The 18,147-nt window shown below is 39.9% G+C and overlaps 2 protein-coding genes across 6 annotated transcripts; both read left to right on the forward strand.

Annotated features, from left to right (window-relative positions):
• The first annotated feature begins 2,917 nt into the window (after window positions 1-2,917).
• Window positions 2,918-9,423, forward strand: lnp1 (leukemia NUP98 fusion partner 1). Of its 4 annotated transcripts, none has more exons than XM_069522437.1 (6): window positions 2,918-3,116; window positions 3,237-3,454; window positions 5,151-5,396; window positions 5,835-5,930; window positions 6,223-6,412; window positions 7,412-9,423. In XM_069522437.1, exons 2-5 carry the CDS (start codon window positions 3,269-3,271, stop codon window positions 6,391-6,393), a joined length of 699 nt encoding a protein of 232 aa, XP_069378538.1. In that variant the 5' UTR covers window positions 2,918-3,116; window positions 3,237-3,268; the 3' UTR covers window positions 6,394-6,412; window positions 7,412-9,423. The 4 variants fall into 4 exon arrangements, with proteins under 4 accessions (XP_069378538.1, XP_069378539.1, XP_069378540.1 ...); XM_069522438.1 differs by having other exon boundaries at window positions 8,542-9,423; XM_069522439.1 differs by lacking the exon at window positions 6,223-6,412.
• A 1,977-nt stretch (window positions 9,424-11,400) lies between these two features.
• tmem45a (transmembrane protein 45a) lies at window positions 11,401-17,899 on the forward strand. Of its 2 annotated transcripts, none has more exons than XM_020080520.2 (6): window positions 11,401-11,592; window positions 15,468-15,675; window positions 15,799-16,011; window positions 16,369-16,553; window positions 17,133-17,275; window positions 17,397-17,899. In XM_020080520.2, the coding sequence occupies exons 2-6, from the start codon at window positions 15,480-15,482 to the stop codon at window positions 17,491-17,493; spliced, it is 834 nt and encodes a 277-aa protein (XP_019936079.2). In that variant the 5' UTR covers window positions 11,401-11,592; window positions 15,468-15,479; the 3' UTR covers window positions 17,494-17,899. The 2 variants fall into 2 exon arrangements, with proteins under 2 accessions (XP_019936079.2, XP_019936080.2); XM_020080521.2 differs by having other exon boundaries at window positions 11,452-11,592; window positions 15,471-15,675.
• Window positions 17,900-18,147: the final 248 nt, after the last annotated feature.

Consider the following 18,147-nt stretch of genomic DNA (forward strand, 5'->3'; position numbering starts at 1 on the left):
AATTCATCCTTTTGAGTATTTTGTGATGCCAATGGTGGAATTCAAGTTTTAATTATTTTGAACAGTTGAAGAGACTTTGAATGTTAAAAACTGCAGCCACCAGGGGTCAGTGCTGCTGTTTCTTTGAGTGAACCTGTCCTCTTTCCATTCTTGTATTGCACATAAATATAGAGTTGATTATAAATGTTATATCTACCTCTGGACGTGTGCTTTTATTGTGGAAAATACCAACTGCTTCCACCGAAATGAAGCTCTGTGATGCATCTAATTTACTTCAATATTCAAAGATATTTACAGTTCAGATTGTGTGTTGATTTTCAGCCCATACACCCTCACTCTTCATTTTATCCTGATCGATGTGGATTTACCGTACGAGTTTGAGTGTGTGCGTGTGACTCACAGTGTTTGTATCTCCACTCTGTCCCATTTCAGAGCCTAGTGCTGGTCTGTCTGGAGCCTGACTGCTTATTTTGCACCCGAGGCCATCTGTCCTCACACAGTGACCAGCACTGAATAGTTTTCAAAGTCAACTGTGCTTTGGTGATCAGAGGGAAGTCTCTGTGATGAAGAGCCCTGTCCTTGCAGAGATGCAGACCTTTGATAGGACGACTATTCCCTCATGAACCCTTGAAAAATTCAAGGGCATGTTGAAAGTTATGCAGCAATTCACTTGTAACCTATTCACACATCCAGGTACCTTTTCTTTCAGTCTGCTCTTGGAGTTGTAACAAGTTAAATAATACAGTTTCCACACGTATATTTCTTAATAAATTAAATGTGAAATATGTGACAAATGTGCATGTTTGGATTTGGCCACATTCAGCACTTGAATGAACATGTTGCAGTTGCTTGTTGTGAAAAGCCATAAAATCAATTCCTCAAAACTGCAACACATGATGAGACATAACCTTGTTCTGTGATGTGTTAACTAACCTGGTGTAACCCAGCAGATGTTGATGCTTCACAAAGGTAAAAAAGTGCTACTGATGGAGGTTATAATGATGATGTTGGATTTTTTTGACTATTCCTAACCCCGTCTCTGTTATTCCTGTCATACGTGCCTGCTATTGTTAGCACAGCCTGGCTTAGTTTTAGGCCCTGCCACTTAATGATTGGTTACCATGGCCACGGAGAAGTGTGTATGCTCCTGTAATGCTGCAGAATGTTTAGACGTACAGATCACCTGTCAGAAATACACACCATGTTTCCAGTTAGATGATTTAATCTGGTTAACAGGTATATTTTAATCTATACAGTTTGAGATTTTTGTTTTCTGGTTGACAGGTCTGGGTTCTGGAAAATATTTCTTTTATTACTTTTTTTACACATAAAAATGATTTAAGTAGATCCCTTCTCTCACACGCATCAGAATAAAAATGTAATTGAGTCAATTGGGATTCATTGCTAGAGCTGGATCACACTTCTTCATTCACAAGTTTCCTCTGCAAGATTTGAAACATTGCATGTTATAATATAGAAGCCCTGTAAATAAATAAAATGTGTTTGAAAAAATTGTTCATTTGGCTAATCCATCTGGACATGTAATCTGATTACTGAGTATTCTCCTGTAATTAAAATATATTGGATTATTTGTTTAGATTTGTATGATCTAAACCTGTCTGAGGTGTGCCCTGTCTCTCTCCCATTGTCAGCAGGGATTGACTCCAGCCTCTTACAACCCTCAAAGAATAAGTGCACTGATAATGGAATTTGCAAAATCTAGCATCATGTATGTATGTAAAAGCTTAATTACTGCTTTTCTTTAAATATTTTTATTAGTATTCCTGGTTATTTGTGAGCAGGCGTGACATAAATTGGCTCCAATCTGTGGAAAAAGGACAGATTAGTGTAATCTTGTTCTCAGTTGAGGTTTGCGACAACAGTACAGAGCAGCATGAGTATTTCATAACAGTGTGTGTCTGGATTAGAGAGACTCAGGTGTTTGAGTTAATTAGCAGAATTTGAATCCTTTCAGTTTGTGAAGGTCTGAAGGAAACATGTGTTCATGTTCAAGTGTAAAATTTCCACTCCCTGAAGCTGCCATTGCTTTGTCTACAGTTTCTTAAATACACATTAATGAGTCTGCTGCACTGCAAAATGTTTTACCTTACGTGTTTTACACTGGTTATCTAATATTTACTTTATTCATTCAAACAACATTCTGATTTCATAATCGATAGAAAGTACGCGTTTAAAGTTACATAACAAAACGGAATAAATAGTAGGATCAGACGAGTCAGACAAGCGGGATAACAGGATTGTGTGACTTTAAATAGCATCTTCATTACAGTGTGTTATTCTTGTGTCTTTAGCAGAGCACTCTCCTTAGCTGTAATGAACGCAACAAATACCTGGAATCTCCACTATGATTTGATTGTATGTTGTATATTTTATATTAGTAATAATATTTATTTATTAGATTAAATTCTAGAATGAATAATGTGTTATGATGTCAGATTTTATCTTTAAATGTAAAAAGGTACCTTTGATACAGCTGATGGACCTGATCACAGACACACTGCACCACAACAGGTTGCAAATTTAACCTTACTGTCTTGTACAAGTCAACAACAAGTGCGTTTGATTATTTTGTACAAGTTTGTGCAACTGTTTCTTTTCTAGTTGCATTGTACAGTTGTATTTCTCACTTGAAAGAAGTTTACTTTACATGTTCTTTTTTTAAAAGCACTTCTAAAAACAAAAACAAGAAAATATGATTAGGCATGCTCCCTCTCTGTCCTGTATTGCACAAGCCTCAGGCTCACAGTGCACAGTGGCAGACAGATGCATGCACTCCATAAATATTGACAGGTTTGATGTACTCAGCGAGTGGAAAGTATGGGGAAATTGGAGTTTCAGTTGTCTACCCCCAGGCCCATGACTGTAATGGAAAGATTAAAAGCTGTGACCACCCAGTGCCAAAATACCATTCCTCCCTGCCTCCCTGTTTATTCTCATCACCACCCTTTCTGCTTTCTATTACTAACATCAAATACATTACAGGGGATTCACTAATTTAAAGACCTGAGCAAAAGCTCTGCCATGTATTTCTGGATCCTCCAAGAATAACACAACTTCAGCGACTGCGCTTGAGGCACCAGAGGGATCTAATTGAAGTAAGTTACCTTTGTTGTAGTAGAGCGGCCAGTGAGTGAGAAGCTTAGTAGGTCAGCTCTGTGTTGTCTTTACCCTGTGTACCACTCAGCTGGGATCACACACTTTTATCTGTTGAACAGGGACGTGCTGCACAGAGACGCTCCTGTCCACCATGTCTCTCAGGCTCCTGCCTGCGATTATTATGGACAATGACGAGGACGACGATGGGAACTTTACAAAATGGATGAGCAGTTACTGGGGTCACGGAGCAGAGGGTGGACACTCCAGAGAAAGAAAACACAGCTTCAGAAGACCTGGAAAAATACAAGCTGATCGAAGAGCATCACTCCCAACTGTGGTAAGGACAGACAGCGTTTCATGGATGCATGCATGTGACTTTGTTCAATGTATTTACACTGACGTAAACAGCAGACACACACTTTTCATTTCATTCAATTTCTTTAAAAATGTCTGACCACATCATATTTTGTTTTTAAACTTTAAAAAAATACTGCATCTTCTTATATTAAAATACTGCATCTTCTTATATTAAAATACTGCAATCTTCTTATATTAAAATACTGCATCTTCTTATATTAATAAAAATAAAATAACTTGGAAAAAGTGTGTAAAAGTTATAGACAGTATATTTAAAGACCAAGGTTGATGCATAAAGACAGCATGACTGTATTTACAATATATTTTATGAGACAATGGCAGCAGATTAATGGTTGTATATACTCTCCCCCAGACATGGACAGCCCACATGTTGGTATGAGCACTATGTAGGTCTGTTATTGTGTTCAGTAATACGATGTCCTGACCTGTGATTCAACAACCAATTTCACATCAACAATGTCAGCTGATCCACAACTATAACAACCCAGCACACACACACACACACACACACACACACACACACACAGATGGATGCAAAATGTGAACGTGTGCTCTGTATGCAATACGTGTGTTTGTGTGCATCTGAATTCAGAAACGCATGTTTTCTTTGCGTAGATTTAATCCATTTATCAATTTGAGTTGCCAAATGTAGAATGTACATTACGCACACCAATGTCAGCATAAGAATTATAAAACATACTTTTCTTTTCTACTTCTTTTTGATTGTTGTTTGGTTCGCTTCTTTGTTATTCAGCAGGATTCCGCAAAAATACAGAACAGATTTCCACAAAATTTGGTAGAAGAATGTGATATGTGTCAGGGAAGAACCCTTTAAAGTTTGATGCAAATCTAGATGAGGGGCAGATCCAGGAATGTTTTTCCCTTGTTGATGTTGGTGCTTTGACATTTTCACCAACTTTCCAGGGAATACTTCATGGATCTTAATGAAAAGAATCAGGGATTGAATGTAAGAGGACTATTGGGCCTTGGCGGAGGTATGCACTTCTGAGTGCCTTTCTAGTTTTGGATATTTTGGGATTGTACTTGGAAGTGCAGCACTGTCATGAGCAACAAAAACACTGGTGGACTTTTGTGTTGCTCTACTGCACTTCATGAAAAAATCATAAAAAGTATGTTTTAAACCACAGAGTTTTGTCTTGGTTCTCAGCTAAGCTTTAACTTTTGGATCCAGAGTGACACCACTACAGAGACATTAGTTTCACACTGATCAGGACAATTAGTAAATAAGTAAATCATTCATGAGCAGAACCGATCAGAATATTCACCTCCCAGCACCAGAAACACTTGAACCCCGACTGTTCCCTCAGCAACTCTGTTTTGCAACATAAAAGAGTAACAATCAGATTATTGCTGTTGTGTAAATTTAAATGAACTGGCCTCATTCGATACTATAATTAGGCGGATGCTTTGCTAACATGTTAATTAAGGATATTAGTGAGTGACTGATTAACCCCACTCACAGAAAGAGGCTCAGCGGAATTTGTCTGCTCTCTTAAGCTCTCAATGCATTTTCTGCAATAATAGGAAACATGAAATGTGACATTATTGTTTTACTCCCAGCTACATTTGCATCAATGTGGTGTAAGACTGAGTTCTAATGAAACTTGTTCACCAACACTCTGTGTGATCCACAGTCACAGTTAGACGCCATGAAGTTGAGCAAGCTCCATGCAGCGACGATGGCACCCACTCCCAGCCACATCAAAACAAGAGAGGAGAAGGCGGAGGTCAGACCCCACCAGAGGGCTCGTCGTGCCTCTTCAGACGACAACAGCCGCCCAAAGACTGCCATCCCAGAGAACCGCATCACCACCATCCCGGAGCTCACAGAGTCATTCGAGAAGAGACTCTGTGTCCGTGATAAGAGGGCCGTGTCTCTGGTGAGCTGCAGCAGTCCTCTGAGCCCAGTGTGTTGTATAGATGATCCATTTAACAGCAGGTTAAATCAGGTTTGGTCTCTGTCTTTCACTAACAGGGCATTACGAAGCTCTTAAAGATTAAAGAGTGATTTAATAGGTGTATTACTTAATGTGTTGACAGGATCCTAATCAGTTTTCTCCTGCATAACATGGAACATAGCTCATAGAATGTCTAGATCAGCTGTTTTTGTATCATATATGCATTTAACGTACTGTGATCACCAGTTCGGTTTGTGATCTTAGTAGTTTACAATCTTATATTAGTTTTAACTATCTCAAAATGTTCAAAACTCAAGTTATGCATATGCTCTTAACCATCAAACTCAAATCTTTGGAGTAAATACACAGTGATCTGATGTATTACAATTCATTTTGAGTCTAAGGTCTTTTCTTTTACAGAATGGTGATGAGAGGTTGTGTCTGATCTGTCATGAGGACATGCGTAAGAACGGAGGCCTACAAGAGCTGCACTGTACACACCGCTTCCACAAAGAGGTAAACATCCTTTGAGTCTGATTGTGTGTCATGCGTTTCCCTCACCCTGACCTTCATTGCAGAGGCCTCGTCATTTATTCCCTCAAGTCCCAGCATGCCAGATATCAGATAACCCTGGTGCATGAAGGCCGCTCACTTCCTGGACACGCATGATGTGAAGTGGTATGAAGAGTGAACACTGGGCGTTCACCTGAATACAATCACTGGACAGCATGGGGCACAGTAACAGCTTATAGTGGTCACAGAATCAAAACTTACTGATTGCGATGTCTCTGTTTGGTGGGGGCCAAAGGCGGCTCGCAGGTTAGAGCAGTGTCGGCCCCACAGCAGCAGCAACGAGGCAGCAGCTTCTCAGGTGAGGAGACTCTCGGACGAGAGGAGGAAGTCGGCCGACGGCCCAATCTACATGGAGAGGGAGCAGCCGACGCTCCGTCGTCAACTTTCCCTGCGGAGACATCGCTGAAATTGTTCCGTGGAAGGAGGTGAAGAACAAGATGGAAGATGTGAACCCATGGCCCAAACATCAGGCTCATCTCCTGTACTTTTGCTACTGTATGGTGTGAGACTCTGGTGGTTCAGCTGATCAAGTCTCAGGGCCTTCACTGTGTCTGACCTGATCCTGTGAAGCTGCCCCATGGGACCCATTGCTGTTGTCATTACGACTCTTTCTCCTCAGTGTCAAAATCACAACTAGGAGGATTCAGAATATAGCATAAAAATAAAAAAACTAAACAATGTCTGAAAAAGCCCTGGATTGTTTTATTAGAAAAACTTAAGTAGGGGTTTATGAAATTATCAGTACTTGAAGTTTCCTGCTTGAATTAGCTTGAATAATTTGTATTACTTTAACACTGGCAAAGAATATGTGCCTCTGTATATTACATAAAAAGTATAAAATATTTGCTTCATTCATAGGTGATATAATTGTCCTATATGTTCCGTCATGACTCAGCTATGTGACAATCGATCTTTCTGTTTCAGTCATCAGATGGTTTTATTACGACACAAGAAGGATATTTTTCAACTTAGCAGAACCCCATTCATTTCAATAGTGTTAGGAGTAAAAAATCTCCAAACTCCAAAAGTATCTAATTTGGCATATTCAGTAGATGTTTATGCACAATAGAGTCTGAGGACTTGTAGGAAGAAGTGTCATTTTTACTGCTGTATATTTTTTGTTCAGTCATAATTCAAATGTTGTTTTCTGTGTTTAAAATTATAATTTGGATTTTATCAGCTTTGGATTTTACCAGCTTTACAACTTTTTGACAATAGATTAAAAAACATGTGACACAGAGCCCTCACAGTTCAGGGTCAGGTCAGTGTCGAGCCTGCATGTCGTGCATGCGCTTACTGTAGGTCAGCACGTTGGAAATTACCTCCTGGCATCAGTGAGGGAAATCAATGCCTGTGTAAATCCTTATTATTCAGCTTGGGTGAAAATTAGTTTCATCTTTTAAATCTTTTAAAATGTGTTTCAGTGCATGGAGCAGTGGCTGTGGAAGAAACAGACGTGTCCTACATGTCGTGTCCATGTGTCAATTCCGCAGCCTCTCTACTGGTCATCGTCCCGCGCCAATGTCCCGTGACGGCCACTGCCATGGCGGCATGCCTGCATGTGACCCACTGACCCCATGACCACCACCACACCTCAGTCCTTCTGCTTAAACCTCTGGGATGAAAAACTGCATGAGGGATTCATAACATTAGTACTTTAGATGGAAACTTATTTCAGTCATTCTGCACTGGGCACTCTTTGAAAGTTAATATGAGATTAAAATATTGTAATTTGTGCTCACACTGTTTATGATATAAATGTGAGAGGTTTTTGTCTGTTTCTCTAGATTCCATCAATATCTGGAGACATTCTGAACAATGCGTTGTATTTGTTCTAAGCTGATATAATCATTATTTAATTATTGAAATTGTTTTTGTATTTTTGTTTATGTTAAATACCTTTTGGGACATATATATCTATTATATATATATATGATATATTTATCACTATATTTAAGTTAAATGAGAAGATGAATACTGCTGCCATACAGTATCTGTCTGTTAAATATAAACCAGACTTAAGCTTAACTTTAAGGCCGTAAACAGAGGGAAACAGTTAGCCTTTGTCCTGAGATAATAAATTCCCCCCCAGTCCCCAAGTTTCTGCTTTGTTGCCTGACACTAGTCCTAACAAAAAATAGAAATTATCCACCATGGAAACCTTATAAAAGAGATAGTTGAAGTTTTTACACAAAAACAAAGGCCATGTTGTTAATTAGTGACTTTTAGAGGCAAACTGTGATCCCTATGTACAGAGCCAGGCCTTATGCTATGCTAAGCAGCTGCTGGCACCAGCTACATATTTACCGTACTAACACGAGAGCGATATCAGTCTTCTTTTGGCAAGAAAGTAAATTAACATATTTCCCGAAAAATTATTTTAGACAGATCTTCTTTGAAAACGTATTTTAATTATTGCAAATTTAACAATTTAAACCTTATACTCCTCTCCTTTGTCTGGAGAACAAAGTTAAAGTGTCAAACTCCTTCAGAGTATCAACAGTATGTTGAATATTTGAATATTTAATGTGTTTTCTCTATGCTGTTGTTCCAGGTTGAAGGTTAATGATATAATGGACAGACAGGCTTATGATGAACTGGCTTTGCTGATCTGAGAGTGAGTGACTGCTGTTATAGATGTGAACTCCTCCTGAAACTGTGAGCTCACCTGACACACAACGTCCCATCTGTTCCATCTCCCTGCCTTATCTGTGCTGCTGCTCCGCATGTGAGGTCTAGTCAACTGTCGTCTCTCCTCTTGAGCTTTCAAGCACCTGTGTTGTGTTGTGTCGTGTTGCATGTCTTGCACTGCCAAATGAGAGTTTATAGTGTGTTCTACATGTCCAACAGAATCAGACTGCATGTACATAACTTTATATGTAAACAATATAAATAGCTGGTTTACAATCTTTAGAAAATCGAATACTAATTTGTTTTAATTTAATTTGACCCACAGTATGTATGTATATAATTCAGTTGCTAATCAGTGAATATATTGTAATTCTATCCAAAATGTTGATAATTATTCTGAGGTCTGGCTTGTGTTTGTATCAAACCAAGATCAATCTGTTCACACACTGCAGATAACATCTATTATGGTTAGTAAAAATGTAGCTGAGGAATATTGAAGTTACCTTTCCTCTTAATTTTGTCTTTTACTTATTATCTTCTCTGCGAGTTACACATTTGGTTCTTGGACTGTCTATCACATGTGACCTATTAAATATTTTGTTACTGTCCTACATTTGAAAAAAAAATTACCGACACGAGAAATAAAGAAACTCTTTGTGTAAAGCAGCATCACTCTGCTGAAAGCTTAACTAAAAATATAATAAATATAGAGTATACAAGTGGCATCAGCCTTCAGCTGCTATGTTCACTGTCGCTCATTGTTCGGACCTGTCTTCTTCAATAAAGATACACTTATGTGACACAATCTCGCTGTGGTTTACTTTGTTTTCAACGCACACTTAGTTTTATGTGTCTCATTATGTGCTTTACATTAGTCATCAAATGTAAATATGCTTTCATGATCAAATTATATCACTGCAGAAAGACAAAATGCCAAAAATGACAATACTCAAGGTTTTCAAATCTCCCAATGTTCTCAATACACAGACTTTTACTTTGAAAAAAGGACATAACTAATGCTGACGGATCTGTTCCGTTTATTTGTCAGTCAGCACTTTCAAATTCATCACTGACAAACCGAATGTTCTGTAAAAATCAAAACATGGCTGTTTACTCAATTGTAAGTATTTAAATGCAACAATACTTCATCTTGCATGAGTTAATCCTATGTTTTACATGTACTATGTTTTTAACATGTGATTATATATTAAGGAGAACTCTGAAACTATATTTATATTTTGGGACATATCATGGTGGCTTTTAGCTTGTGGAAGGAGTTAACATTAACCTGGTGGGAATGTTCTGCCTATTCCAGTGCTCTATGTGATTAGATATGACTACTTTAAACAACTAAATTAAGACATTGGAAAATATAATATTATCATTGCCAGGACATAAATTAAAGATAGATAGAAGATGACTATCCAACTCATAAATGTGTTATTCTAAATATGGATTCTGATTATAACATGTGCATTACATAATCTTGTTTTGGACGGAGCCAGGTATGTTGTGTCCCCTGTTTCCAGTCTTTGTATTAAGCTAAGCTAACCAGCTACTGACTGTAACTTCCTATTTATCAAACAAATATGTGAGTAATATAAAAGCTCTCATCCCATTCTCAGCATACTTTACTAATATCAAACTCATTTCATAGAGACCATGAAAACAATGACTGGAGGCTCCATCTTTTCTCAGCCTGCAGTATGCAGAAACATAATTTAACCAGAACAACATTAAATGCACAGATGCATTCATATATAAAAATAATTTAAAATGGAGATGTTTTTGACCAAACTAATCCAACACCTGTGCCATGTGAGGGCTGTTGCTTATCTGATGCAATCCACTCCTGTCTACTGCTCGCCTGCTGCAGAGCTGCAGTAAGGTTTCTGGTAAGAAAAAAAACAGGCCTATGTGCTCATCTAAAATGATCATTTCCACTGCCTATTTAGCAGAGAATTGCATGTGGGATGTGGAAAAAAATAGGTGCGACTCTGACTTTCCAGAAGAGTAGCACAGCTCACATGCAGGAGATGCAGCAGAGTGGCGGCTCCAACCTGATAGCATGGGCGCCTAAATGAAAAGAAAGACATTCCGTGATGAACACGCACTGCTCAGGCATCCAGTGAGGCCTGAGATAAGGGTGGTGCTCAGGACCTCAGGCTCTCTAAAATCCTGGTTCCAGCCCTGGTGGTATATAGATGTTTATACAACTGTCAGGTTGGTGAAACTTTACTCATCTTTAAATCCTTAAAAAGCTACTTTATCCTGCTGCTTTCAAAATCACTCTGTACATATGTAAGCTCTGACCAGACACAAATATCTCTCTTTGAGTAAGAGAGTAAGAGTTTGATTAAAGTGATTTTATAATGTGCTCAGCAATGAAACAGTTTTCTGTTGACTTCGCTGGTTGTTGACTTCATCCACCCTGAATGTGACAGTTATTGTCCAGTTTGCTCTCACAACACTGTGACTGGCTCATCAGATCCTGGAGCCTGAGGACGGAGAAGGGGTGTACGTGCCGGAGCTCTTGTCCCGGGCCCGGCCCAAGCTGGACGGACACACGGACACACTTCCCCCGCGGTGGGAGGGACCACCGACTGTATATAAAGAGGAGGGACCAGGCGGAGTGAAAGTGCACACGTGGACACCTGAGACTGACGTGAAGTTCAGCCAATCGCAGCGCGGCCTGGTGACGCCAGCTCCCACCAGTCACCCAATGGGAGAGCTCACTGGTGCACTTAAAAAAAAGTGTGAGGAGTCGGAAAAATGAGAAAAGCGGAGGCAGCGGAGTGTGAGGCCTGGAGGAGACACACCACTGATGTTTGTTCCTCATTTCACTGAAGATCACTGCACATCTCACCCTGTTTCTCCCGGAGCATGATTTTCAATGAAGACCAGAACAGGATGCTGTGATTTTCCTGGTTGAATTTACTCACTGCAACTTTTACTCTCCATTAACAAACACTGGGTAAGACCCCCCGTTTTCTTTCTGCTATACAGGAATTCAAGGCTGCTGTTTGTTCAACTGAGGCTCTATGTGTTTTTGTTTCTTACACAACTCAAGTGTAAACGTGTTGCCTTAAAAGAACACTGAAGTGTTTGAACAGTAGTCTTTGATTTTAGAGTCTAGTGCACATGCAAAGGCTCAGTCAACCACAAATCTCATCTTTATGTTGATTCTGTCACCAGCAGGCTCAGATGACAGAGACTGTTGGTTAGTTTTTACTTTATAAGTATGCATAACTTTCCTGGCTTCTGTTAGTTCTTCCTGGGCAAAAAAGAAAAAAAGTTGTCATTGTACTCCTTGGAATAGATAGAAAGATAGAATAGAAAGATTTAGGTGAAAGGGATCTATTGGCAGAAATGTAATGTAGAATAATCCTCATGATGTTTTCACTAGTTCGTTTCATCTAAATTGGATGAACTGTAGTTTTCTTTACCCCAGAAAAGACCCTTTATATTCAAATACTTTATACTGTTCCAATTAAAACAGCTGTGGTCAGCTAATTAAACATATTCCTACACCATAGACCAAAATATAAAATGATTATTCAGAATCTAAAGATGATCTCATTATAAGTAGTGTATGTAGGTGTGTGAGAATAATATACAGATGATTATAGGTTTCAATCCTCTCACTTACTGCAGAGATGGTTCCATAAATGACCAAACTAAAATCACTGTTCACATAATTCACTTAAAGATGCTATGCCAGTTAGAAACTCAGGTAAACAGGTAAAAGTGCTTCATCGGCACTGCTACTTGAGTAAAGAGGTATTACTTGACAAGTTAAAGTATCTTCGAGGGATAGTTCACTGCAAAATGAAAATTGACTCAAACACTTCACTGGTGGGTGAAGTGTTTGAGTCCACAAACACTTCTGGAGTCTCAGAAGTAAATATGTAGCAGCTGAATCCGATACAATTGAAGTAAATGGTGACTGAGACTTCAGACGTAATAAAACAACAGAAAAAACCTAACATGCCTCCAAACTGCTTGTGTGGTGTCATCCAAGTGTTCACAAGCCCTGATATTCATATTCCACACAAGACCATCATTTACATCATGTTTTGATCCTTACGTCCTCTGATATCTTCCTACAAGGCACTTTCATGGACCCTCGGACACATCATCGTGTAGCTAAGTCCACTAGCTTAGCCACTTCTGGTGGACTTTAGGCTTAAAACTGTGTAAATGACCTTGTTTCGAGTAGTGTAGTGTAATAATGTAGTAACTTGCTGAAATACCTCACACGGAGAACTGTGTGAACTACTGAATCTGGAGACAAGACCACACAGATGTTGTCATTGATTTAATCAGTCCCACACTTGATGGTCATCTAACTGCACTCCAGTGACATAATGGAGCGATCACCATGGCGACTGAAGTGTTTTCTCCAATTTGGAGAGGATGCACGACGAGTTCAGTTCAACATCTGAAAAAATCTGCCTGCATCATGTGTTGTCCTTCAAAAGGTTCCCTTTGTTGCCGGGCAGAATGCTGTCCGTCATCTCCATGACAAAGGAAAGTACATCCAGGCACCTTATTGAAATTCTCTGCTCATTGATGTAAGCCTCGCTTTGCTCTCTCAGAGTTTACCAAGCGTTATTTACTGCAAAGTGGACTAAAGTTAAGCAGGTTTATGAGTACTCATCTCATATTTACACTTAAACCACGAGACAGAAACACAATGAATAGCAGAGGGAACATTAATCATCAATGATTACTCACTCATTTTCATCTCTTTAATTGGACATACATCTGTTCCCTGGACAGAATGGAGGAGTAAACAAATGATGACAGAATGGTCTGCAGCACACATCAATCATGTGCAGTTCTCACTGTTGAGGAAATGATGGCTAATCATTACAAAGGAGATCATGTGAGCAGTGTAACAACTGAGAAGGGAACAGCTCTGTCTTACAATGCACTGAGGTAGACAGGTTCACATGTTTAAAGGTAAAGGTGAAAGCCTCTTGACACTCTTAGCACTCTTTCCATGTCTAGACACACTTTACCAAGGTCGGCTGAAGGCCTGGTGCCAGCACACACACAGTCATTATGTCTAATTATCGTCTTCAATTAAATTGCAGGCACTCCTTCAAATCCCCCCTCCAGTTTCTTATTTCTTCCACTCATACTGAGGCACACGGAAATACTGTAAACACCCACACTACTGGAAAAACACACAATACAATATGTGTCCATCTGTACAGTGCATGGGTTAAAATGATCTTGTTGGTTTTAATCATAGACTATAAATAAAGATGGGTGATGCATCCCAGTTGTCATCCCACTTCAGAGAGGAGGAGACTGTTGTTTCAAGAAACTGTCCACCCTTTCTACCTCCAGACCATTGATGGTCAGTGGTGGGAGAGAATTTCTGTCTCTTTGAAAGTGGCCCACCAGCTCTTTAGTTTTGGAGACGTTCAGTTCCGAGTTGTGGAGAAAGCACCAGTCAATCAGAAAATTTGAACGGTCACAATGTGAAATGCAGTTGTTTGTGAACAGTGAATACAGGAGAGGTAATAGAACACATCCCTGGGGGGCACCAGTGTTTATGAACTGGATTTAGTCTGTTGTTTTTACTGCCTGTGTTCTATGCTAGAAAATCTGAGATCCAATTACATAAAAAGGGGTTGATCTTAACTTGACTTAACTTATCAAAAAGTTTTGTAGGTAAAATGGTATTGAAAGCGGAGCTGTAGTCCGCAGAGAACCCGTGTGTAGGTGGCAGGGGCAAGTGCTGCAGGATAGAATGGAGACAGAGTGACAGCATCCTCTACAGACCTATTCGCCCTGTATGCAAACTGGTGCGGGTCTGAGCTGACCACGTTGGATAGGTGTTTACGTACTAGGTGCTCAAAGATTTTCATTTTTACAGTTATTGTAATTGTTTTGTAGTTAATGGAACAGATCTGTAATCATTCAGGCAACTGACATTGGATCTCTTACATACAGGTATTATGACAGTGCTGGAACTTTGAATTTCTTAAGAGACCTGTTAAAGATATCAGTGAAGACTGTAGCCAGTTCATCTGCACAACATTTTAGCGTGGCAGAGGATACAAGGTCAGGGCCTGTTGCTTTCCAGCTCTTCTGTATACGCAGCAGGCTCCTCTCCTCATGCTCCTCTATGACAAAGGGGGGAGTTAGGGAGCTGGCCATTATTGGCTTTCTTATTTGGTTGTTATCAAAGTGACAGTAGGTCGCTGAGGCTGTTAGGCAGCTTGGCATCATCACTGAGACAGAGGTTTTATAATTCTTGATCTGTTTAAGGCCTTGCCATACAGTTCTGCTGTCATTAGTCTTGAGCTTGTTTTCCAATTTGCACTGGTAGTCAGCTTTAGCTTTCCTGACAGCTCTCTCGAAATCGTATTTGGCCGCTTTATACATTTACCTGTCTTCTCCCTTAAAGGCACCGTGCTTATTTTTCACCGACTTCAATGGAACACTCAGATTTTCACAGAAGTTAATGTAGGAAGTTACCACATCAGTATATTCATCCAGATCCTAACATTACTCTCTGAAAAGTTATCAAATGTCCCATTCATAACATGGAGAAGCGGGACTTGTGACCTTTATTGCAGCCTGCCAGGGGGTAAATTAGATTTCCAGCTTCACTTTTGGGGATCAGTCATGTTGTTCATCTTGACACAGTCTATAGCTTAGATACATTTACCTGTATTTATAGGAAACAGATTTGTGCTGAGTGAAAAGCTGTGGTTTTTGCTGTTGTGCAAGAAGAAAATAGCAGCAATGGCATCCACTTTATTACAACAATTGTGCATTTGATCAATTATCAATACGCAACCTATAGATCTGTTTCTTCCCACAATTCAGGAGCTGTGAGTCATGGGAAGCTTCAAGGGCCACGCTCTCCCTGGGAGCTTCTTCCTTGTTGCTGGGCTCTGGTGGACAGCAAAGTACTCGCTCTGGCACGCCACCCGCAGGAACAAGAACGTAGGTTCCACCCGATTTGCCAGCAGAGCCTCGCAGCGCCGCCTGGAGATCATTGAAAGCTCTGTCATAGTCTTCTTCTCTTTTTTTGGTAAGCAGGTCTCTGACTCCATATAAAAAACAAGTCTGTGGGTGAGAAGAACTTCATAAGGGCTTTTCAAGGTATCCAGTTATTTAGTAGAGATCAGAGAGTTTATTTTGCCATGTTCTGCAGGGATGCTGGCAGAGCAGTTTTTTGCAGGTGGACCAAAGCTCCAGTTGTACGACTTTGCAGAGAAACACTGGGAACATCTGATGAACTGGCAGCATGCAACCATGTACCTCTTCTTTGGCCTGGCTGGGATAGTGACTTTGATTATCCACACCACAGAGGCTTTCCCACTGACTCTGGACAGGTTAATGCTGGCCATCGCTTTCTTTAATGAAGGTAAAAACGATTCTTTATTTTTATATTCTATTCATTTTCCTGAGCTGTGTTCTAAAATGCACCCCCACAGCTCCAGCACACCTGTTAAATGTGTTCATATAATCTCATTTAGAACTGGATGTAAACAATATTGTTTCATACTAATGATCACTTACTGCTTTGGTTGGTTTAGATTTGTATTGTACTACTACTGAAAAAATACTTTGGTGTATTTTATCCTGTACTTTTAATTAGTTCTCTGCAAACCATCTTACTCGCACTCTCAGTTGCAACAAATCATATTAGTTTGCTGTCTCAGTATGTTTACACCACCTTACTACTCAGTTTGTCCATATTGACTTTCCTTTGCTGTTGCAGGATTTCTTTTTTTCTACCACCTCCATGGGAGAAGTATGCTGGATGTTCATGTTCATCAGCTGCTGCTCTATGCCATCTTTGGAGAGGCTCTTGTTGCTTTCCTGGAGGTCTTCCACCGAGGCAACATCATTCTGGAGCTGGTGCGGTGCAGCCTCACTGTCCTGCAGGGCACTTGGTTCTGGCAGGTATATGTTAGTGTGTGCATGTATCATTAGTGAGTCCTCCTTAAACAGTTCTACAATATACTGTCACTTCTTATTGTTTGTGTGCGGAGATTTTTATAAACTGCAGAGTGAAGTTTTATTTAACTGGTGTTCATTTTTTCATACATTACAGGTCAGCTATTTCAGAAGTCTGTAATCTTCAGACCCAAGTAGTTCCCAACTTTTCAAAAATAAAATCCCTGTAATTCAGCTCGGTATATAGCATTGCAGCAACAAAATAAACATTGTGCTTTTCCTTTGATGATATATTGCAAAAGTGATTCAAAGACCCTTACTGTGATGTCAGTGATCCGTTCCCTGACCCCCGTGAATGTCTGTGTCTCACTGCGATGTGATGAAATAGTTAAGAAAAAAATCTAAATGATTTGGCAGCAACTTTAAACGAGGTTTGACTCCGTTACAGACCATAGCTGTAGTTTATCCAAGAAGACATGTTCAACTCTGTTCTCAGACTGCAGGCACATAGCCCCGCCACCAGTGACTGTTGTCCCGAGGCAATTTTTACTTGTTCTCCTGACACGACCCTCTCTTTGGACACAGATTGGCTTTGTGCTGTACCCTCCCAGTGGCTCTGAGTGGGACATGAAGGATCACAACAACATGATGTTCATCACCATGTGTTACTCGTGGCACCTCGCCTTCGCCATGCTCATCGTGGGTTTGCTGTACTGCACCGTCAGCTGGTGAGAACCTTCTCCATACCAGACAGCCTATAAGCTGCTGCTGATGTATTTGGAAGTTTGATCGATTCTTCGGCGCCTGTACTGTCACAATCTCAGGTTGTTTGTTGTGCTTTCTCTGTAGTGGGGTTCGCTCCAGATTGAAGAAGACTCCCCCCATGGAAATGGGGCTCCTGAAGCCAAGAGAGAGGGACCCAGAGTCAGAGGATGAGATTTTATGAAGAGGACTGTTGTTCAACTTCACTGTGATTTGTGTCACAGTTGAATCAGGGATATAATGTTTGCAGCAATACAGCTAGAAGCAAGGCATTCAAACAAGAAAGGGACGAGGACATGTGCTTTACTTAAGAAATATACCCTACCTCTGCCTTATTTAATCAACTGTTCTTACTATTATTGTTCATCAATGTTTTTTTAGCCATAACCTATAGAATACAATATATCTTTATCGTCCGTATCTTAATTGTTGGTGGAATTTGTCTTTGAAAAATGTCATGTCAGTTTATGTGGCTAAATGTCATTGGTCACTATTGATACTGTTGGCACTTGGGATGAATGACTTCTTAAATACATTTTTGGTTGCTACAATGACTCTATAGCGCCTCCCGGAGCTCAGACTGGCTGAACAGAGGATGGGAGCTATCTGCTTTACTTTGCATATATTCTGCCATATTCTTTTTTATTATTAGTTTTCACAAGTTTTATCAATTGCATGCTTTTCATTTGACTAGCCTAACGTTTCTTGTCAGAAATGTTGGTGTTCAGTAGTGCCACCTTGTGGTGAAAACAGTGATAACCATCAGTATCAGTACCCATCAGTACAGCATACATTACTTGAAAGTGTTTGTGTTTCATTAAGATAATAAATTGAGTCA

This window comes from Paralichthys olivaceus, chromosome 3 (genome assembly GCF_024713975.1).
Source record: "Paralichthys olivaceus isolate ysfri-2021 chromosome 3, ASM2471397v2, whole genome shotgun sequence".
NCBI classification, from domain to species: Eukaryota; Metazoa; Chordata; class Actinopteri; order Pleuronectiformes; family Paralichthyidae; genus Paralichthys; species Paralichthys olivaceus.